Source organism: Rhinolophus sinicus, linkage group LG09 (genome assembly GCF_036562045.2).
Source record: "Rhinolophus sinicus isolate RSC01 linkage group LG09, ASM3656204v1, whole genome shotgun sequence".
Classification (NCBI taxonomy): domain Eukaryota; kingdom Metazoa; phylum Chordata; class Mammalia; order Chiroptera; family Rhinolophidae; genus Rhinolophus; species Rhinolophus sinicus.
In genome coordinates this window covers 41,831,406-41,852,546 of record NC_133758.1, presented here as the reverse complement: position 1 = coordinate 41,852,546, position 21,141 = coordinate 41,831,406, and the positions used below count along the sequence as shown (strand labels likewise).

The window sequence follows — 21,141 nt, the reverse complement described above, 5'->3', positions numbered from 1 at the left end:
GAAAGAGAACAGTTTGGAGGACTTACATTTTCTTATTTCAAAATTTACCACAAAGCTACAGTAACCACTGTATTACTCGCATAAGGATGGACATGTAGATTGATGGACTAGAATTGAGAGTCTAGAAACAAGCCCTTGCATATAAGGTCAGTTGATTTTTGACAAGGGTCCAGCACAGTTCAATAGAAGAAAGAATAGTTTTTTCAACAAATGGTGCTGACAGTATATACAAACATCAAACCATTATGTTGTACACCTAAAGCTACTATAATGTTTAATGTCAATTATACCTTAATTAAAAAATAAAGCTACAATTAAAAAACGATGTTGAATCAACTGGATATCAACATGCAAAAGAATGAAATTGACCCCTGCTAAACACCGTATGAAATATTAAGTCAAAGTGGGTCACAGATCTAAATTTAAGAGCTAAAACTATAAAACTCTTAGAACAAAACAGGCATAAATTTTCATGACATTGGTTTAGACAGCGGTTTCTTAGGTATGACCCCCAAAGCAGAAACAACCAAAGAAAATGAATAAATTGGACTTCATCAAAAAAAAAAACTTCTATGTTTCAAAGGAAACTATCAAGAAAATAAAAAGACAACCCATGCAATGGGAGAAAATATTTTCAAATCATATGTCTGATTAGGAACTTGTATCTTACCACTCAATAAAAAAAAAAAGTAACCCAATTGAAAAATGGGCAAAGGATTTGAATAGATATTTTCCCAAAGAAGATACAGAGATGACCAATAAGCTCACTGTATTGTCTGCTAGGGCTGCCATAACAAAATACCACAGACTGGGTTGCTTAAACCACAGAAATTTGTTGTCTTGCAGTTCTGAAGGATGAAAGTCTCAGATCAAGGTGCCCTCAGGGTTGGTTTCTGGTGTGACCACTTCCTGGCTTGTAGACGGCTGCCTTCTCACTGTGTCCTCACATGGCCTTTTCTCTGTGCATGCTCAGAGAGCGAAATCTCTGGTACCTCTTCCTATTCTTATGAGGTCTCCGATCCTATTAGATTAGCATCCTATCCTTATGACCTCATTTAACCTTAATTATCTCCTTAAAAGCCCTGTCTCCAAATACAGTCACATTAGGACTTCAACATATGAATTTTGGAGGGACACAATTCATTCTATACATACACCTATGAAAAGAGCCTCAACATTAGTAGTTGAAAATAAGCAAATCCATCAAAACAGAAAGTGTACAACTGGTTGTTAGAAGCTAGGGAGGGGTTAAATGCAGAGTGACTGCTAGTCATTATGGGGTATCTTTCTGCGGTAATGACAATGAAATGAGATCTACCAAGATGCATTCTTTGAGAAAAAAGAAGTCACAGAATGATATAATGATCCCATTTATGAAAAAGAAAACAACTATCTACATTATAACCATCACTTAGTATATAGATAGAAAATCTGCAAAGATACACAATGGAGTATTATGGTGATTTCTAGTGGGATGGGGAATCGTGATCTGCTGTGTTTGTATAAAATGGAACTTGCACTTGTAAACAAAAATTCCCAATCTGAAGTACGGAAAGAGGAGAAAACTTTTATTCAGGTGAAGAGTTTGTAAACAAACTCTTTGAAAATGCAGCCTCTGGTGGAAATCAAAAGTGGGCTCTACACAGACAAAGGGCAGGCTGTCTTTTATAGAGAAAGTTCCACTCTGGTTCTAGATTTGTCCGTTTTGATGCAAATAATGGATCCAAATTACACAGTTTTGATTGGTCCAAATGGCATGGTACCGATTGGTTGGAATAGTGTGTTCTAATAGGTCATTGTGAAGTAGCTCTGATTGGTTGGTATAGATGTAAATGAGGATATAGCTGCACAGCTCTGATTGGATGGGGCAGGTCTAAATCTAGTGGTTGAAAGATGGTACTAGGAACTCCTTAATGAGGGTTGACTCAGAAGGCAGGAACACAGTGCAGGAGACTGGTAGCTCAGTCTGTGTCTTTTCCTTGAAATGCAGAGTGCATGAGAAGTCTCTGTCAGCGATGGCAGCTAGACTCTAGTTATGAATTTGGGCCCAGTTAACCACTAGGAGTCCTTCTTAGCAGGTATATTCCTTCTCAAGGTTCATACATTTTACATGCTTCTGAAATGTTTTAATTTTTGATGATGAATATATATTTTATAACAATTTTTTAAAATATGCAAAGGAGAATAAATCTAGACAGAAGTATATCATATTAGGGTGGTGAGATTACAATAACTTTTCCCAAATTTGTATTATAAAATTATAAAAAAGTACAGATTGTTCAGGATGTAATTGCAAAGGATTGCTCTACTTTTTTTTCCCTGTAATGCTTAACAAAAAATGTATTAAAATTAAGTAAACTTACCCATTTTGAGTTTTGGTTTTGATCTTCAGGTGGACCTTCAATCCTGCTGTTCTCACTAAAGCAAACATTGTTCGAAGTGGGGATGCTGCTCAAGGTGCAGAAGGAGGCACCTCACAATTTCAAGTGGGTGATCTAGTACAAGTTTGTTATGATCTGGAAAGAATTAAACTTCTACAAAGAGGACATGGAGAGTGGGCTGAAGCTATGCTTCCAGTAAGTTTATATAAATTAGTTTTCGACTAGGAATTATACTATGCTTATGAAGTTTTAAAAAATACTTTAGTTTTAGAAATGAAATTAGCGTAATCCTTTGAGAATTGTATTCTTTATTGGCAGGCAGGCATACTTACGCCTTTTATTTTCTAATTTATTCCAGTTAAATTAGCCAAAGAATGTCCAAAAAGGGCTACGGTTAGTATTTTTTGATAGACTCCTTAGTGGAGAATGTAATATATGGATAAGGCATTAATTGGGACTAAATACTATTATTTAAAATCAGAATATTAGGGGAGAAAGAGGATAAGGGGAAGACTATCTGAATTACTAATTTTAATATTGTTCATACTAGAGAACCAATAGACAATATATAAATATTTTTAAAAGAGGGAATAAAGGTTTGCATGTGTGTGTATATATACAGAGGGTGCCAATTAACTGTATACACATTTTAAGAAAGGAAAAAACTGTATTAAAATTGTAATACTCAATATATACTGATAACAAAAGATGAATACAAGTCACATTTGACTTCTGCAATTACAAGAAGTGCTCAAAGTGGTTACCATCAGCATAATTATGATAGTTTTTTCCTTTCTTAAAATGTGTATACATTGTTTTGGACCCTTTGTACATATGTTTATATATATGGATATTATTGTAAATATTATTAGGACAATATAGTTTAATATAAAGTTTTAACAAACTTTATTTTAAAAAGAAAATGGAAGTATTAATCATAAAGTAAAAAAGTATATATGAAAAGTGAATATGATATAGGGGGACAAAAGTAGAAGGGAGACGTTTTTGAATATGTCTTGTTTTATAGATTTGATTTGAAACCGCATACATATTTTATACAATTATAAAACAAAAGTAAATTCAAAAAGAAAACTCCTGAAAGTGGAAAATAAATAGAAACAAATGAACCTGAATGTCTTTCCTGTTGGCAAAACTATACAGAGAGGAAATTCCAAGTGATTTTTAAACACAGTAATTTGTCTTTGTATTCTTATAGGAGGAATATATACTGCAGAACTGCATGGAAAAAGAAATATTTAACAATTTTCAGAAATCTAATTGTTTATGATAGTGTTGATAGGCTTATTTTCAGATTGTTGTTTTTGTAATATGACAAAAAACAAATGAGTAGTGATAGGATAATTCTAATTCTGTTATCCCCAGGGAACTTGAGAACCAGAATGATCAGAATGAGAAAAGGAGATACAGATGTAGTATAGAGGAGGTTATGTAAAAACCTTATAGTCTTGAATTGAATTGGAAGAGTGTTTGAACTCATGATTCATTGTATCTTTTAAAACAAAATAAAAATAATACCAAAACCCTATTTCGTAGCTCTGTCCATGAACAGACCTATAAACAGTGACTGTTCCAGTAATAATAACCAACCTCAGTACCCAGATTATGATCTCGAAATAGCTTTTCCCTCTGTAAAGAACTAGGGCTCTTTGGAGAAATGGCTAATTCTAGCTCTTTGAAAGGAAGTGAACAAGATGAGCCTCATACCAGACAGCAAGGACATTATCAAAGATTTCTAGGTCATTTAAAAAGATCTAGCAGTCAACTTGAAGGGTTTCTTACTAAATATAAAGTCAGATGAACCTATTAAACTATACCAATTGGCGAAATTCAGATTATAAGAAACTTGATAGGATAAATAACCCTGTTTCTTCAACAAATAATTTGCAAAGAAAAAATATGTATAGACTTTATTTGGAACTTGATTTAAACTGAAAAAAATTATCATTTATAAGGCAATTGGGAATTTGAACACTGGCTGGTAGTTTCTGTTATTAAAAATATAGAGTTACTGGTAATTTTGGGCTGGTTGGTAATAGTATTGTAGGTACATTTTTTAAAAAGATAGAGTTTACATGATAAAATAATAAAGGAGGGGAAAATGGGTAGGGGAAAACGATTGGCCATGAGCTAGTAATTGTTAAAACTGGTTGATAGGTACATGAGGATTTAATATACTATTGTCTACTTTTGTATGTTTGAGATTTTTCCATAATGAACAGTTGAGGAAAAAACAAAGAATGTAGCCTCATAGAGCTTGAGATGATGCTGGAAAATTCCAACTGAAAATGTCTAATGAGAAGTTAAGATTGGTGTATTTTGAGGGGCAAGGAGAGGGATAAACAGGGTTAGAGAAGTATATTTTGGAGTCTTTGGAAATAAGATGATAGTCAAAGTGGATTAATTTTCAAGAAAGGAAAGTAAGAAACGAAGGAATCAAATTTGAGGAGAATGAGCAGATTTAGGGATTTGGAAAAGGAAAAGGAGCCAGTGAGTGGAGAAAGGGGTGGAACAGGCAGAAGGAATCATCCCGAAATCAAGGGAGTAGTTTCAAGAAGTTGGGGTCAGGTGCCGTGGAGAGGTCAAAAGAGAAAACAAGTCAAGGATAATTTCTTCTCTGTCTCTGTGTGAGAAAGTAGTCAGATATTGTCACTATTCTTCAGTTTTCTAGTGTTACTTACTATTCTGTTGTGCTTAAAAGAATGGGTTTTGGATCTAAGTTTTAAATGGGGCTAGTAATAGCACTTAACTTCTGGGGTTATAGTATTAGGTGAGTCAATACATATAAAGCTCTTTGAACAGCATTAGCCACATGGTAAGTGCTGCTGTTGCTGATTATTCTTTACCTAATTGCCCCTTTTATTTCATATTTAATAAGCATGTTATTTCTACACATGCTTTTGAATCAGGCACGATTCCACAAAGGATTAAAACAGATGTAAGCTTTGAACTCTTTTTGGTTTAAATATACATATTTTTTAAGAAATCAGATTTTATATTTTTAGGCTAGATGATGGATTTAGTACTACTTGAGTTAAAAGTTCTCAAGATGTTATCTTATGGGTTAAAAAAAGAAGTGTTAAAAATCAAAAATCAAAATTTTGTTAACTTTTATGAATAAGAGAGACTTATGATTTATTTTCTTATAGTCTTGTGGAAGTATTGTAGTTTTATGTATTACAATACTTTTTAATACGATGTTAGAGGGGTAATAGATTGGGGGAGGAGGGTCATCACTTTGTGAGGGGTGTCAATGTCTAACTGTTACTTTGTTTTATATACCTAAAACTATAAAGTTTGTAACTAATAAATAATCCATTTGAATATGGTTATCCTTTAAAAGTATTTTCTTTAGGAATGAATGAAGTAAAATGAATCCTTTAAACATGTAAAAACTGGTAAAAAATTTTATGTCATATACTTTGTACTTGAAAGCATGAATATAATTTTTTTTAAAGACTTTAGGTAAAGTTGGCCGTGTACAACAGATTTATTCAGACAGTGATTTAAAGGTGGAAGTTTGTGGCACATCTTGGACGTATAATCCAGCAGCAGTTTCCAAGGTAGCGTCTGCCGGATCAGCCATTAGCAACGCATCTGGTGGTATGTTGTATTTCATGCTTCTTTGAAAGTAATGTGGTTCACATTAGAACCATTGCTAATTCCCAGTCCTCATCTACAGATAATGTTGTATGTGTTCTTCGTTTTTCCCCAGATCGTGTAACTCTGCTTGAACGTTAACTACCTTTTAAACTTTTACTAAAGGTTTTTGTTCTTTCTTTTTTCATACAATGAATAACCTTTGTTCTGGCGGAGGTGTGCACTGGAAAAGTTCCATACATATGTGCTTTTTCTTGGATATATCAAGGGCTTCTCCACATCAAATCTAAGATACCTGAAATTCAACATTCTCCTCTTTAGTCAGAACTTTTGTTTTCTGCCAAAGAGCCATCACTTTCTTAGACTGTTTTATTTTCTTTTCATTATCAACATTATTGCTTGCAGATGGCTTTCTTTCTGGATATTTTTATATATCTGCCATATTTTTTCTTTTACTCTTCTATAAGCATTGTTATGCAAGCCACAACGAGTAGAAAACCACGTTGAGATGTGAATATGCTGGATGCTCAAAGTCTTTTTCCTTTTATGCTCCAGCTTTATGTACAGACTCAGTTCATTCCATAATAAATTATAAGTTACTGGTGTATATTATGATCCAGAAAAGAAGATAGAACCACAACTGTAAGTAGTAAGAAAGTAAAGGAAAACACTGAGTGACCTCCAAATTTGTTTTGTACTGCTTTCTTCCTCCTGTGCTTCTATTTCTTCTTTCCTGCTGTAATTTGCTAGTGTGCTTAAAGTTTAAATCTGGTGGTGTCTTACCTTGAGGTCAGATGGCATCAGAAAAGATTGACTATATACAAATTAAAAGAGTGAAGGGTAGTTAGTATCTTTCTCTCAAGTGGTGTAGACTTGGTGTTTGTCCTCTGCCCCACTTTGTGATTTCTTTGGTTTCCAATAAAAAGATCCAAGAATTAAAGGAGCAGAACTGGGTAGGTTCTCTACTGATGAATGCTATTTAGAAAGAATATCTTATGAAAGGACCTTTGTAAATCCCTGGTCCTTTTCTTGTTTTAGTCAAAACCAATCGGCACCTTTGAAGTATGTTGTTATCACTCAGATGTCCGTTTTCAACTGAAAATTGGTTTGTCCCTAAAAGCTTTCTCCTGAGATTATAGAGGTTGCATTGCCTTTGAATCATAATCATCGATTTGTTGATTTATTCAGAAGTCTGTAGCATTAACCTCAGAGAGTCAGTGTGCTATGCTTAAAACCTGAAAGGAAGTTTGTATCATTATGATACTTCCACTGTGATATGTTCATTTGTAATATCTTTGGTATGACTTCCAAATCTTGAATTATTTGTATGTAACTCTACTTTTTCTTTTCAAATTTTAATTTGAAATACATGAATTGGAGAAAACTGGGAATACTTAGGGACTCAAATTTCATGCAGCTTTATATGGTAGTAAATATAACTTGCATCGGTAATATCTGTTGCATGGTACAAAAATAATGTTAATGATAGAAATAGTAAAAAAGGAAAAGTATACATTATAGGCATATGAGTAATGCTTGTCTGTTAGTAGTTAAGGTTTGAGATCCTTCTATATTAGCAGCTTTATTTGATGCTTTACAGAAAGACTCTCCCAACTCTTGAAGAAATTATTTGAAACCCAAGAATCTGGTGACCTCAATGAAGAATTAGTTAAGGCTGCTGCCAATGGAGATGTTGCTAAAGTGGAAGATTTGCTAAAAAGACCAGATGTGGATGTGAGCATTTTAAAAATTATTTTGAAGCATACACTAAATTAGAATAGTATAATGAACCTTGTACTTTCACAGTTGTTTAGATTTTGCCACATTACTTCAGTAATTATGAAGACTTGGCCACATGTGCTTCATCTAGTCCTTCTTCCTTGTTTTTCTGAGAGGTATTTTAAAGAAGACACCAGCCATCATTCCTCAGCGTGCATTTCTAAAAGATACTGATATTTTCTATTTTAACAGTGTGACATTTTTCATTTTATGATTGACAAAATTTACATTTTAAGTGGTGATTGTCCTTTTGGGGAAATTCAGTAAATTTTTCTCATATAATTGTCATCTTATGTCTTTTAAATACATTTTAGTAAATTTTATAAGGAATTTTCTATCCTTTTAGAAACATTTAATCTAAACTTTATACCCTCCCCTACATATGAAAGTTGACTAGTTCATAGTTTATAACGCAGATGAATTAGAGGTCATGCACTTTGTAAATCTTAATAGTTTATGTTGTCATTTTACTATTCACATAAACCATACTTTAAATGGGCCATTTTGGTTCTCACTTTGTCATCCATTGGCTTTGCCATTGCTGTCATGCTGGCACCAATATAATGTTCAGTGCCAGCCAAGAGATTGTAAATGGAGTGGCAGTTTGAATCATTGTCACTGTGTTGTGAGGGCTTTTGTCCCCACACCTTTGTATGTAAGTATGCTAGACAGTTTGAAGATCAGATCTATAATTGTAAGGTATAAACGTCTTATTCCTATGAGCTCGTGCAGCATTTTAGATTTATTTGAGAGGTATCAATTATAGCAGCACAACATAGTGGTTTCTTGATTGGTTGTGAGATATACCACAAATAATTTATTTCAGATATTATGTTTTTGTGTTTGAAATATAGTTAGATTTTTTTATATTCAGTCAAGCAGACTTACATTTTTATTACACTTAATTTTTTCATTTAATTACTAATTTAGTTAATTTTTAATAATGTCATACATTCTAAAAATTTAAAGAGAAAAATGTTCTATAAGCTTTGTTATGAAAAATGACATCTCCCTCTCAACCTTATTTTCCCATTCTGTAGAGGCAACTATTTTCACCTCTTGAACCTCTTCCAAACAAATCTTTCATGTCGGAGCCATTCCTTAGATGTCTGGTGATCCTTGGTTGTCCATTTATCTGTAAGAGTGGTCAGTAAAAAGGCTTGTTTGGAAGCTTGTGAGCATGTGTGTACTCTGGACTTCACTATAGGGTGATCTGGTTGAATGTTTCCTATGGTTATTCCTGGGTATTGGTTGTTAGGTCTTTTCTCTTAGAATGGTCTGACTCCCCAGAAAGATCTCTTGATTCCTCTACTGGGTAAGAATCTGCCAGCCTTCTGACTTCTGATTAGGAAAGAGGGCCTGGATTTTCAGCATTCAGCATGTACATATTTACATAAAAGTTCTATTTTTAGTACTTTGACCCACCCTTAACAGTGCCTGGTTTCTATAGGGTAGGGAGACTTTTTCCGGAGAATAAATTTTCAGGTTTCTGTTAGCGTGAAGGTGGAGCAGCAGTAGTTCAGCTGTGTAGAGTAGGGAGATCCAGGGATCTAAATGCTTTTTAAACTGTTAGCCAATACTTTTGTGTTAGCACCCACCCCCACAGTATCCCCGTATTCAGGGTCATCACTTCTGAGCCTTTGGGGTTTCCTTGGTTAGAAGGGCTACTTCTAGGGTTTTTTCACAGCAGGTTTAGGTCTGCTTTCCAGTTTCCTGTAATGCTCGAATGTGTGAGCGTGTGTGTGGGGGGTAGGGGTGGGGGTGGGGGTTGTTCTGTTTTCTAATTCTAAGTATCTTTGTGGATTGAGGCTTAAAAGAAAATCAGACTTTACTCTTGTTTCAGTAAGATGTCATGAGGTAATGAAATACAACCGATCCGTTAATTAAAAAATAGTCTTACAAGGATGCACTTTCTTGTTTTAAAACTCTATTGAAGTATAGTTGTTTGCACTACAAATAATATATAAAGATGCACTATTTAAAAAGTCTCATAATACTGAAAAACAGTGGTCTCTTGCCTCATATCTACTCATTTTCCAGCTCTTTTAATGGGATTTTTACCCCTTTAGCTTTACTGTTTTCATGGCGTCTTCCTCTTGAATTTTAGATGTAAAGAATTCTTGAACATTCTCTAATTGAAGTTTTCTCCCCTCCACAAAGTTTTCTTTTTTATCCATCTCCATTTGTTTCTTCCAGAGTCATTTCTTTGTTTTTCTTGGTGACTGACTGCATTATGGTGACTGTGTGTGGAGCTTTTGGAGATCTCCAAATGCCATCATGTAGGGGTCTGCTTTCTATGGCTATTCAGATATTTGAAGGAAAAAAACCTCCTTTTTTCCTCTAGGGCCTAGATGCATGACTGCTAATATGCTCTGCCCTTGAGTTCGAGGAGTAGATTTGGAGTGTGGCCATTGCACATGAGCTGTATACTTGGGGCTTCTCTTGTTAGACCCTCTTGATGTGCTTGCATTAGCAGGTTTTGACTTGTTTCCAGGCTTTGTCTTCTTCTTTGTAAAGTCAATGAAAACTTCTCCGTCTGCTTTCTCTTTTTCAAGATGTGTTGCTTTTCTCATTTTCTAATGTTAGCTCTCCCTTTCTCCTTGTCTTTATGTTTTTTTACATTTTAAATTATTTTACTGTCTTAGTGTAGTCTCAGGAGGGATAGGATATAAACATGTATGGTCAGGCTACCATCGTGAACTATCTTTCATGGTTTTATGGATGGGAGTGTGAATGTAGTGGGATTAAGGAGTTGCACTTAGCCTTGGGTATGTTTGTGGGTAAGTTATGCATTTACACAACGTCTGAAGTGAAGAAAATGTTGGAAATCATTCCTTAGATTTAACAATCCAAATAGAAGTAACTATACAAAATTAATGGAACTAACTTCCATTCGTTCCCTCCCTCTCTCCCTTTCTTTTTATGGCTTTCCAGATTGCTAAACAGTTCTTTCATAGCTCTTTGGACAATGGAACTTTGGTTTTCTTAAAGAAAATGCCTGCATCCCTTCTTTAAATTAGAGAAAATAGTTTCTGGTGATCTGTTCTAGAATATATGGAACACCAATCTAAATTATTTCCATAAAATCATAGAATGTGCTAAATTTAAACCTATACTGTATGTATATATTGGCTCTTTCTGATTTGTGACATTCCTTCATCTTTCTTTTTTTTTTAATTTAGGTGAATGGACAATGTGCTGGTCACACAGCTATGCAAGCTGCTAGTCAGAATGGACATGTTGACATTTTGAAGTTACTGTTGAAGCAAAATGTGGATGTAGAAGCAGAGGTAACAAAACTAAGCTTGACAAATATTTTAAGTAAAAATTAATGTCCTAGCAATGGTACTTGTATATCATGAGATGGACTGTTTTCATTCTTGAAATTTTATACTCACCTAAGGCTCTGCATATTGAAAAGAAAAATTTGACAAAAGACAACTTGAAGAATTTCTCATTTTTCTGTGATCCTTCAATATTCTAGGCATAACCCCAAGTGGAGATAAGAGTTGATTTTCCATTATGGTAGGACCCCCATGCAGTTGGGACCCCAGTTGTGTTCACCTAAGGATCATACTAGGGAATTTGAGGGAAGGGGGAATATATTAATAGAGCTCAAGGAAGGGGAATATATATCATGTGGGTCAACATTTTTTCTGATTTGTGACACTCAGAGGCCTCTATTTTTTCTCACAAGAGAATCAGTATATTAGAATTTATTTAGTGTTCTTGTTTCTTGACCTTAATGTGGATCTTTGAAGATTTTACAATGCATGTTTATCACTCTGTGTATGTTTATGCTTAATTCTTACTGAAGGAAATAAATATTTTTTTTTTACTATCATTGGAATTTCACTTAAGAATGTGTATGGGTGGTGTGAAGGATGGCTTCCTTTGTTGTAGTTAACTATAACCTCATTACTTAAAAAAGATATTAGAATTACATTTGTTCATCCTAATGCAAGATTATTTGGAATAAGTCAAATTCTATCAAATTTACACCAGGCAGGATGTTACAGTTTTGTCCAAATGACACTCCCATCTGAGGAAGCTTAATAAGGACTTGGATTTCTGATGGCTGAATTGATGGACCAGCCGGTTTGTACTAATTAAAAAATTTTATAGATACACATTTGAGAAGAAAAGTCTTACATTATTTTTGCTTTTTTTTCTAATTTTATGTATTTTGAGTTATTGGACAGCTACTAAATAGCCATTGGTGTTGTAGGTGTAAATAAATCATCTTTGATGTTGGAATTTTCTTTTGCCTGTAACGAGCTTGAATTTTAAATTAACATATTAGATGTCTATAAACTATATGATAGTTTTATTAGTATAATGTCTTTATGAATGAGATTATATAATTTGATTTTGGTTTTACAGTAGTAATTTTTAAGTCACATCTTTCTTGGTTGTGAATTTAGGAACCCAGTATGTATTTTTTTGGTAATGCAAGAAAGACTTAATTTAAATTTAGTGTTGTGTAAATGGCAGGCACTTACTTTTTGTTAATTGTTTTAGTCTGGTCTGGGGAAAGGGAGTAAAATTCCCTGGTTTGAATATCCCATTTTTTTGAATCCAGAAACTACTACAGCAACAACTACTGAAGTATCAAAGCCCTTCTGATTCTAACTAATAAGGCAAGAAGCTGAAAAACCAAATTTATTTTTGCCTAATTTTTTAAAAAAGTATGCTTTCTGGTTCAGAATTTAAATACCATACTTGGCAACATAGAAAGTATCCATAAATTTGTGTTTCTAAAGACTTTTTATTCACAGAAGAGGCTGGTTGTACATGATAGGGGTGCTGCAGCCGTGGGGCTGGGAAGGAAGTTGGCACTGTTTTTCAAGAGTATGTTTCTTTTTGTCTTAATTAAACTCAAATACAAAACAAATGATTAGTTTATACTATAAACGTAGTAAGATTGGAGTTGGAGTGAGGCTCAGTAGGCTACGTATTTGTAAATAATTTATTTTTCCGTTTGAAAATTGTATCTGTTACTAGAGCAGTGAGGTACATGTGGACTCTACCATACGTCCTTATTTGGATTTCCATTCTGTGCGTTTTCTGTTTTAAAAATCATTTTAGGCAAATGTAATTTGTAGAAATAGTGTGAAAAAGTAATATTTACATATCAGGTTATATTAATAACACAATTTCCCAATTGGTAAAGGAAAAATTTCACTCAAAACTTGGGTTAACATATAAATACAATTTATCACAAAAAGTCATCAGACTCTCATTATTCTAGAATATAAGAATTAACATTGCCTATTATAAAGAGCAATATAGTTTTTTTTATAACAGTGGTTCTCAGTTGGGAGCATTTTGCCCCACAAGGGACATTTAGAAATGTCTGGAGTCATTTTTGATTGTTACAACTCAGTGGGAGTGGAGGGAGTACCACTGGCATCGAATGGGTAGAAACTAAGGATATTACTAAATATCCTACAGTGTACAGGACAGTTCCCACAACAAATAATTATCCGGCCCAAAATGTCAGTGGTGCTGATGTTGAGAAACCCTGATTTAAAAGATAGAGAAAATAATTAAGTTTGCAAGTACACTTAAATTTGTGATTCATCATTTGCCAACTTGTTTATAAAGTGACATGTCTTTATTAATTTTTTTATTATTGGAAATTTTACACATTTATGAAAGTAGAGAGAATAGTATAATGAATCCTATGTACCCCTTACTTCAGTTATTTTTCATTGCCAATTTTGTCTTATCCCTACCCCCTTACTTCTTACTCCTTCACTGAATTAAATTGAAGCAGATCCAGATGTTATTATTTCATCTGTAAATATTTTAGTATGTATCCTAACAGATAAGTGCTCTCTTTTTTTAAACTTAGTATACCTTTAACATACCTTAAGAACAGTAATAATTAACAGAATTTTTGAAAATCTAATTTTATTAAAAATTTTGAGGTTAGCTGAAGATTAAAGATAATATATGTTTCTTCTCTAGTTATCTCATTCTATAATATTTTTTTTTCATTTGCATTAGGAAGTGGGCTCAAGGTAGTATAAATCAAGGGTTGCAAACTGTAGACTGCAAGCCAAGCCAGACCTCCATTTGTATTGTTTAGTATTATTGGAACACAATACACCTATTCATTTATTTATTGTGTGTGGCTGCTTTTGTGCTATAACTGCAAAGTTAAATAGTTGCATAGTTGTGATGAGAGACCGTGTGACCTGTAAAACCTGAAATATTTACTTTCTGGCACTATCAGAAAAGTTTCCTAACCCCTAGTATAGGTGATTATTGCAGATTTTTTTCAGTTGATTTAAGCTGTTATCAAATTATTTGGTATATATCATACCTTTAGAATATGTGATAGGATACATTTTTTCCTATATTTCCTATATTTCTTTTTCTTAGGGAAAACTCAGAGAGCTGTTTTGGAAAGTTGATTGTCTCCATGTATGACCTACTGAGTATAGTAGGATTACATTCTATTTCCTCCCTAATGTACAGGTAGGGAAAGGCACTGAGGACTCTTAGATCTTACTTATGTTTCTATAGGTGAACTAATTTTGGATCCTTCAGGGACTCAGTATTTTTTTTCCTACCAGTGAGGTATAATAGTAAAGCTGTGAAGGTTTGAATGGAAGACCAGTTTAAAAAAATGTGTCCTTTACAGTAAGTTTTCAGATACAGTACGAATATATACTGAAGTTATCAGGAAATTTGAGGTGGTTTTATCATTTAAGATTAATAAAAACTGTTTTGAATGGAGAGAATTAATAGTGGGGAACAATATTAGACTATTTAAAAACCCAAATTTTAACGGTATTGTTGTTGTCTAAATGATATTGGGCAAAAGTTTTAATTGGTATAAGATTCAGTTTCCTCATCTGTGATAATAACTTAAAAGGTTGGGATGTAGAGTAAAGGAAATACTTAAGGTACCATTTATAGTATACAATACTATGGGAATTTAAGGTGTTATTACCTGCGTTTGAGTGTTTTTATTAAACATATCTTTCCAGCTGGTGGACGTTAGTACAATTTCTCTAGAAATATATATTAATTCTGTCTGATTCTGCTTATCTAGTTCATGAAAACAAAACTATAGAAACGTTTTATTTAACTGTAAAACTGTGAAGGAAAGGCAAGTGGGCTTCAAGATTGGTCAATTTAAGGAAATTCTTTTCTAAAAACAACTCAGGACTTAGAATAATAACCTCCAAAATGGCTCTAGGAATTGGTGTATACAGTTCCTGGAGATGTATGTTAATTTAGGTCCTAGCCAGAGCAATTAGACAAGAAAAAGAAATGAAAGGTATCCACAGTGGACAGGAAGAAGTGAAATTATCTCTGCAGATGATATAATTTTATATGTAGAAAAACCTAAAGATTCCACAAAAATCTTTTAGAACTAATTAAGAAATTCAGCAGAGTAGCAGGATACAAAGTCAATACACAAAAGTCCATTGTACTTCCATACACTAACAGTGAACAATCTGTAGAGGATATTAAGAAAAGAACTCCATTTACAATAGCATAAAAAAAATAAAATACTTAGGAATTTATTTAACCAAGAAGGTGAAAGACATATAAAATAAAAACTACAAATTATTGCTGAAAAAAATTAAAGAGGACATAAGTAAATAGAAACATACCCTATGTACATGAATTGGCAGAATTAATAGTGTTAAAATGTTAATACTAGCCAAAGTGATGTACATATTCAGTACAATCTTTTCAAAATCCCAGTGACATTTTTTGTAGAAATAGGAAAATCCATCCTAAAAATCAGTATATCATCCCAAGGTACCCCATAGCCAAAACCATCTTGTGAAAGAACAAATTTGCAAGACTCACTCTTCCTGATTTCAAAACTTAACTACAATGCTACAGTAACCAAAACACGGTGATACTAGCATAAAGACATTCAAACCAATAAAAAAGCCCAGAAATAAACCCTTACATATATAGTCAAATAATTTTTGACAAGAGTGCCACAAACATTCAATGGGAAAAGGATAGTCTTTTCAACAAATGGTGCTGGGAAAACTGGATATCCATGTATAGAAGAATCAAGTTGGACCCTTAGCTAACATTGCATACAAAATTAACTCAAAATATATCAAAAGCGTAAATTTAAGAAATAAAATACAAAATTCTTAGGAGAAAACGTAGAGTAAAGCTCACAACAGTGGGTTTGGCAATGATTTGTTGGGTATGACACTGAGGGCATAGACAACAAAAGAAGTAGACAAATTGGACTTCATGTAAATTGAAAACTGCTGTGCACCAAAGGACATTATCAACAGTGAAAAGGCAGCCTATAGAATGGGGAAAATATTGGCCAATCATATTTCTGATAAAGGATTGATATTCCTTACATAGAGAACGATATATAGAGAACTCAAAACTCAACAATAAAAAAAACAACCAATTCAAAAATGGGCAAAGGACTTGAATAGATATTTCTCCAAAGAAGGTGTATGGATGCTCATAAGCTCATGAAAAGATACTAAACATCACAAATCATTACTAAGTAGATGCAAATTAAAACTACAATGAGATGTCGCCTCACATGCATTGAGATGGCTGCTATCAAACAAAAAAACCAACAAACTTAAGTGTTGGTGAGGGTGTGGAGAAGTTGGAACCCTTGTATACTGTTGGTAGGAATGTAAAACGGTACGGCTGCTGTGGGAAGTACTGTGGTGGTTTGTCAGAAAATTTAAAAAAGAATTACCATGTGATTCTGCAATTCCATTTCTGGGTATATACCCAAAAGAATTGAAAGCAGAGTCTTGAAGAGAGATCTGTACACCCATATTCATAGCAGCATTATTTATAATAGCTAAAACTTGGAAATAACCCAAATGTCCATTGATGTATGAATGGCTAAACAAAATGTGGTATATACACACAATGGAATATTATTCAACCTTTAAAAAGAAAATTCTGACTCATGTGCTACAGTGTAAATGAACCTTGACATTGCGCTAAGTGAAATAAGCCAGTCACAAAAAGACAAATACCGCATGATTCCACTTACATGAAGTACTTAGAGTAGTCAACAGTCATAGAGAAGAACGATGGTTTCCAGAGGCTTTGGATAGGGAGGATAGAGAGTTACTGTGTAATGTGCTTAAAGTTTTAGTTTTGCAAGGTGAAGAGGGTCCCAGAGATGGATGTTGGTGAGGGATGTACAGCAGTATGAATGTGCTTTATATCATTGAACTGTATACTTAAAAATGGTTACGATGGTAAATTTTATCTTATTTGTATTTTACAAAAAAAAAAATCATTAAAAAACATGACTTATTAAGGCACATTAAAGACTCAATGCGACACCAATTTTGGTTCTTACTAGTTACGTAGTAGGTACTGTGGTACGTCCTGGGAATAAAGATGATTAAGACGCAGTTGTAGTCCCCAAGAAGCTCACAATCAAATAAAAATGACAAATTTGGAAACCAGCAATTATACTACCATGTAGTAAGTGTGATAATAGAAGGAGAGATAAATTAATTTTGTGAGAATGAGGGGAAGTTTCATAGGAGAGGGGTTGCTTGTGCTGAGTTTTAAAGGATATCTGTTCTCAAGCCAATGAGGTGATAAATATGCATTGAAGTCTGGGGAACAGCATACGAACATACAGGGTCAAGTAAGATGATAAGTTAGAGTAAGTGGAGGCAGGGTGAGCTATGGCAATAGTTCAGGTGAGCGAGAATGGTAGTGGTAGAATTGGAGAAGAGAGAAGAGATAGGAGCATAAATTGAGTAAAAGCTATAGAACTTGGTGCTTGCATATAGGGGCTCCGGGCAAGGAAATAGGTGAGCATAACCTACAAATACTGATTTTGTTGACCTTATGATCTGTGGTTCCATCAGCTAAGATAGGGAAGACTGAAACAAGAACAGATTTTGGAGAATTAAGAGGAAAGAGGGGGGTCAAGAGGGTAGAAAGAATCAAGATCAGTTGTAGATTTAATTAGGTAACGTTTTGGAGGTCAGCAATAATTTGTCCCTCAAAACCTCATTTGGTGCCAGTATCAAAGACAGAATAATGAGATGTATGTTTTAGGTTTATTTGGAATACTTCAGATAGATTCTGAAGAAAGCAACAAAATCTGTAGGTTAAGGTCTTTGTGCAACTGAGGCTTTCTAATTTAAAAGAAAAACCTGGAAATAAAACTGTTGTTTTCCAGTATGTATATGTATTTTCCAAAATCTTTAAATTTTTATTTTTATTTCCTTTTGATATATTAGGGTTTTTAATATTTTAGTTTCTTTTTTTATTTAGATAAGGTGTTGATGGGACCTGCATAAGTGTTCCAGTAGCAGTTTTCTAATACCCCTAAATATATGTTACACTTCATAAATAATTCCTGTTTTTATTCAGTGATTGGTAGTAGATTGATGTTGCCTTTTTTAATGGAAGTAGTACCACTAGACAGACATAAAAATTGTAACAAAATGAATCCAGATTGGATGTTAGGAAGATCTTAAATCTGAAATTCTGAAATATTGAAATACACGTATGTTACTAGAGAGGTTAGTGATACACATGCACACATAAAAACAAAATTTTTAAAAGCATTTTTTTGGGGGGGCGGGAGGGGTGTTGAAATACAATGCTCAGAGGCACAAAGGTTGAATCTTAAATCTTTCATGTGGTAGTTTGCCAGTTCCTTTATGCTCAAGGTAGACAGGAGCAAAAACTCCTATCCTGGTTTAGCTGGAACATTAGTAAAGTAGAAGTATTCCTGAGTCGTAGTTTCCTACCTTTTTAGGAATGGTTATCAAATCTTTGTGGACTCCTACCTGAGCGATTTTACTTTTAATATATGCTTGAAAAAAATGTGCAAAGACCAAAAACTATTTTGAATTTAGCAACTGTTTTGAATGAACTGTTCATTTGTTTTAAATGTATTTAGTCACAACAGTATTTATTTAGCTGTGTTAACTTTGAAAAATGTAGTTCAAATAATCCTGAGTAATGGATTTTAAACCACTTGAAAAATTAGAGTCCACCAGGGGCTAGGACCATGGTTTGGGAACCACTACTCTGCAGAAGGTTTTAGAGCATGCGTACTTCTGGGTTTTAAAAATTGAGATGTAGTATGGAATAAAGACAGTACCCTCATAATACCCTTCTCTATCTGCCATCTAGCAAGGTAATGAGACTTCTTTTTTGTATGGACTATATATGTATTATCTACATGGTACAGGACATGCCATTTTTTTCCTTTCAAAAGTTGTTTCTTACATTTGAAAAAAATTGAAGCAATTCGGTCTTTCTCTACCTCTCATTTCCTCAGAAATATACCTGTTAGAGAAGGTGAGGCATACCTACTGGATTCCTCTGAAATAGTTTTAGAACTTTAAATGTATGGAATTAGGCTGGTTTGTGTTTCATTTTTATCTTGTAAGGTGGTGCTTAATATTTTTTTTTCTTCTTGAATATACAAAAAAGTGCATATTCACCGGCTAGAGACAACCAGTGTTAACAAGTTGATATAGTTCTCCCCCTTTAAGCTAATTAACATCACACTGTTTGGCATCCTTTTTTCAATCACTCAACTAATGTTAGTGTATTTTTTATGTCTTTGAAAGGTTTTTGTAAAAATTTTTAAATGGAAAAAAAAGCTTATATAGTTGCATTATTTAAGTCAGCATTTTCCTAGTGTTGGCTTACCATCATGTCTGATAAATTAGGAGTAATGAAGACTTGAACTACTTCTGAAATAACTATTGGTCCAGTATATGTCTGACATAATATATTGATCCAACTTCATCATATATCTTTGGAGTTAACTACTATTCAAGTGAATTCCTAGTTATTTTGTTGGCTTAATTCTGTGTTTTCTCACATTAATCTGGTTCTTGATGAGTTATTACAGCTTCAAGTTTTATTTTCCTTTCTGAAATATTCACTAATTAGATTTAAATGCTGCTGTTTAGGACAAAGATGGAGATAGAGCTGTTCACCATGCAGCTTTTGGAGATGAAGGTGCTGTTATAGAAGTACTACATCGAGGCAGTGCTGATTTGAATGCTCGCAACAAACGCCGACAGACACCACTTCACATTGCTGTTAATAAAGGTCATCTTCAAGTTGTGAAGACTTTATTGGACTTTGGCTGTCACCCCAGTCTTCAGGTAAAGCCTTTAAAGAAATACATTCTGTAAGTATTGCTAGGAGCCTATTAAAGGGAAGTGCTAGGTTCTATGGTAAGCATTGCTTTGTTACAGGTTTTATTCATAGTAAATGATACCAAAGGTATGGAATATAATAAAATTGGAAGCTGTTCCTTTTTAAGAAAAGCCTTTTTAAGGAAGTGTCCGTAGATCAGTTTTATATTGAAAGGTGGGGATGGGGATCTCCTGGCAAAAATATCATCATAGGAATTGATTTGATTTAACTTTATTGAACATGACAATAGGCCTCAGCTTAAAGAAGTGTAATAGGCTGCATTTCATAATAGTTACTTCATAGCTATCTAAATTAATTTAGTTGTAGATTAATTTATTTTAAGAGTCTTGGTTTAGTCATGAGTCTAGTCGTAGAAGATTTTCTGTTTTGGAATATATATAGATTTTTAGGGTTTATTTAGAGCAGGGCCTAATTTTTGACGCAAGAATCACTTAAAAAATGATTGTTCCCATCCAAAGTTTTAGCAACCAGATGAATTAAATAGGATTGGTCTCAGAGAAGCGATGAAGAACAGGAGTAATGGGACTGAGTGTTTGAGAACTGAAAGAATCAGAGATTTTTTTTTTTCAGCTAGGTGGTTATTACATACTAATATTTCTGAGGCACAGCCATTTAAGAACTGACAGGGTTTGGAACTGTTTCTAAGTGGATGGCAGGATTAGAGGATGGGGGAGGCGTTGGGAAGTGTTAATCTGTTGAATCGGAGGGAATTTATCCCTGCTGACTTTTTTTTGTCTAAAATCGGAGGAAAAATCTTTTGTTGAGAGTGAGTGGGGAGTGGTAGGTATAGAAAGGGTAATTGAGATGATTGATAAAGGTTTGGAGTAGCTACTGTGGAGGACCAAAATGCAGGACAGATCAGGGCCTATAGAAGCTTATTTCAACCCGGTTAAGAGCCCATCTCAAGTTGGAGACTATGAATTTTTAGAGGCACCAGATAGGAGGACAGAAGGTAGATTGCTGGATTGAATTTATGTTAGGAGTTTCTTATGTGGGTAGATAAATATATGCCTGGGACTGGCAAACTTTTTCTGTGAAAGGCGAGATAATGTTTTAGGCTTTCATATGATTTCTCTCACGACTATCCAGTGTTGCCATTGTAGCATGAAAGTAGCCATTTATAATACATAAATGAAAGTGTGTGGCTTTATATTACAAATAAAACTATTTACAA

General features: G+C 33.8%; 1 protein-coding gene across 1 annotated transcript in view; it reads left to right on the top strand.

The window, feature by feature from the left end:
* MIB1 (MIB E3 ubiquitin protein ligase 1) overlaps positions 1–21,141 on the top strand; it is a 110,825-nt gene that overhangs the window by 40,503 nt on the left and 49,181 nt on the right. The window contains exons 7-11 of the mRNA XM_019741227.2: positions 2,393–2,576; positions 5,858–6,002; positions 7,600–7,733; positions 10,961–11,068; positions 19,715–19,912. Coding sequence (XP_019596786.1) covers positions 2,393–2,576; positions 5,858–6,002; positions 7,600–7,733; positions 10,961–11,068; positions 19,715–19,912 — 769 coding nt within the window. The remainder of the gene's footprint in view (positions 1–2,392; positions 2,577–5,857; positions 6,003–7,599; positions 7,734–10,960; positions 11,069–19,714; positions 19,913–21,141) is intronic.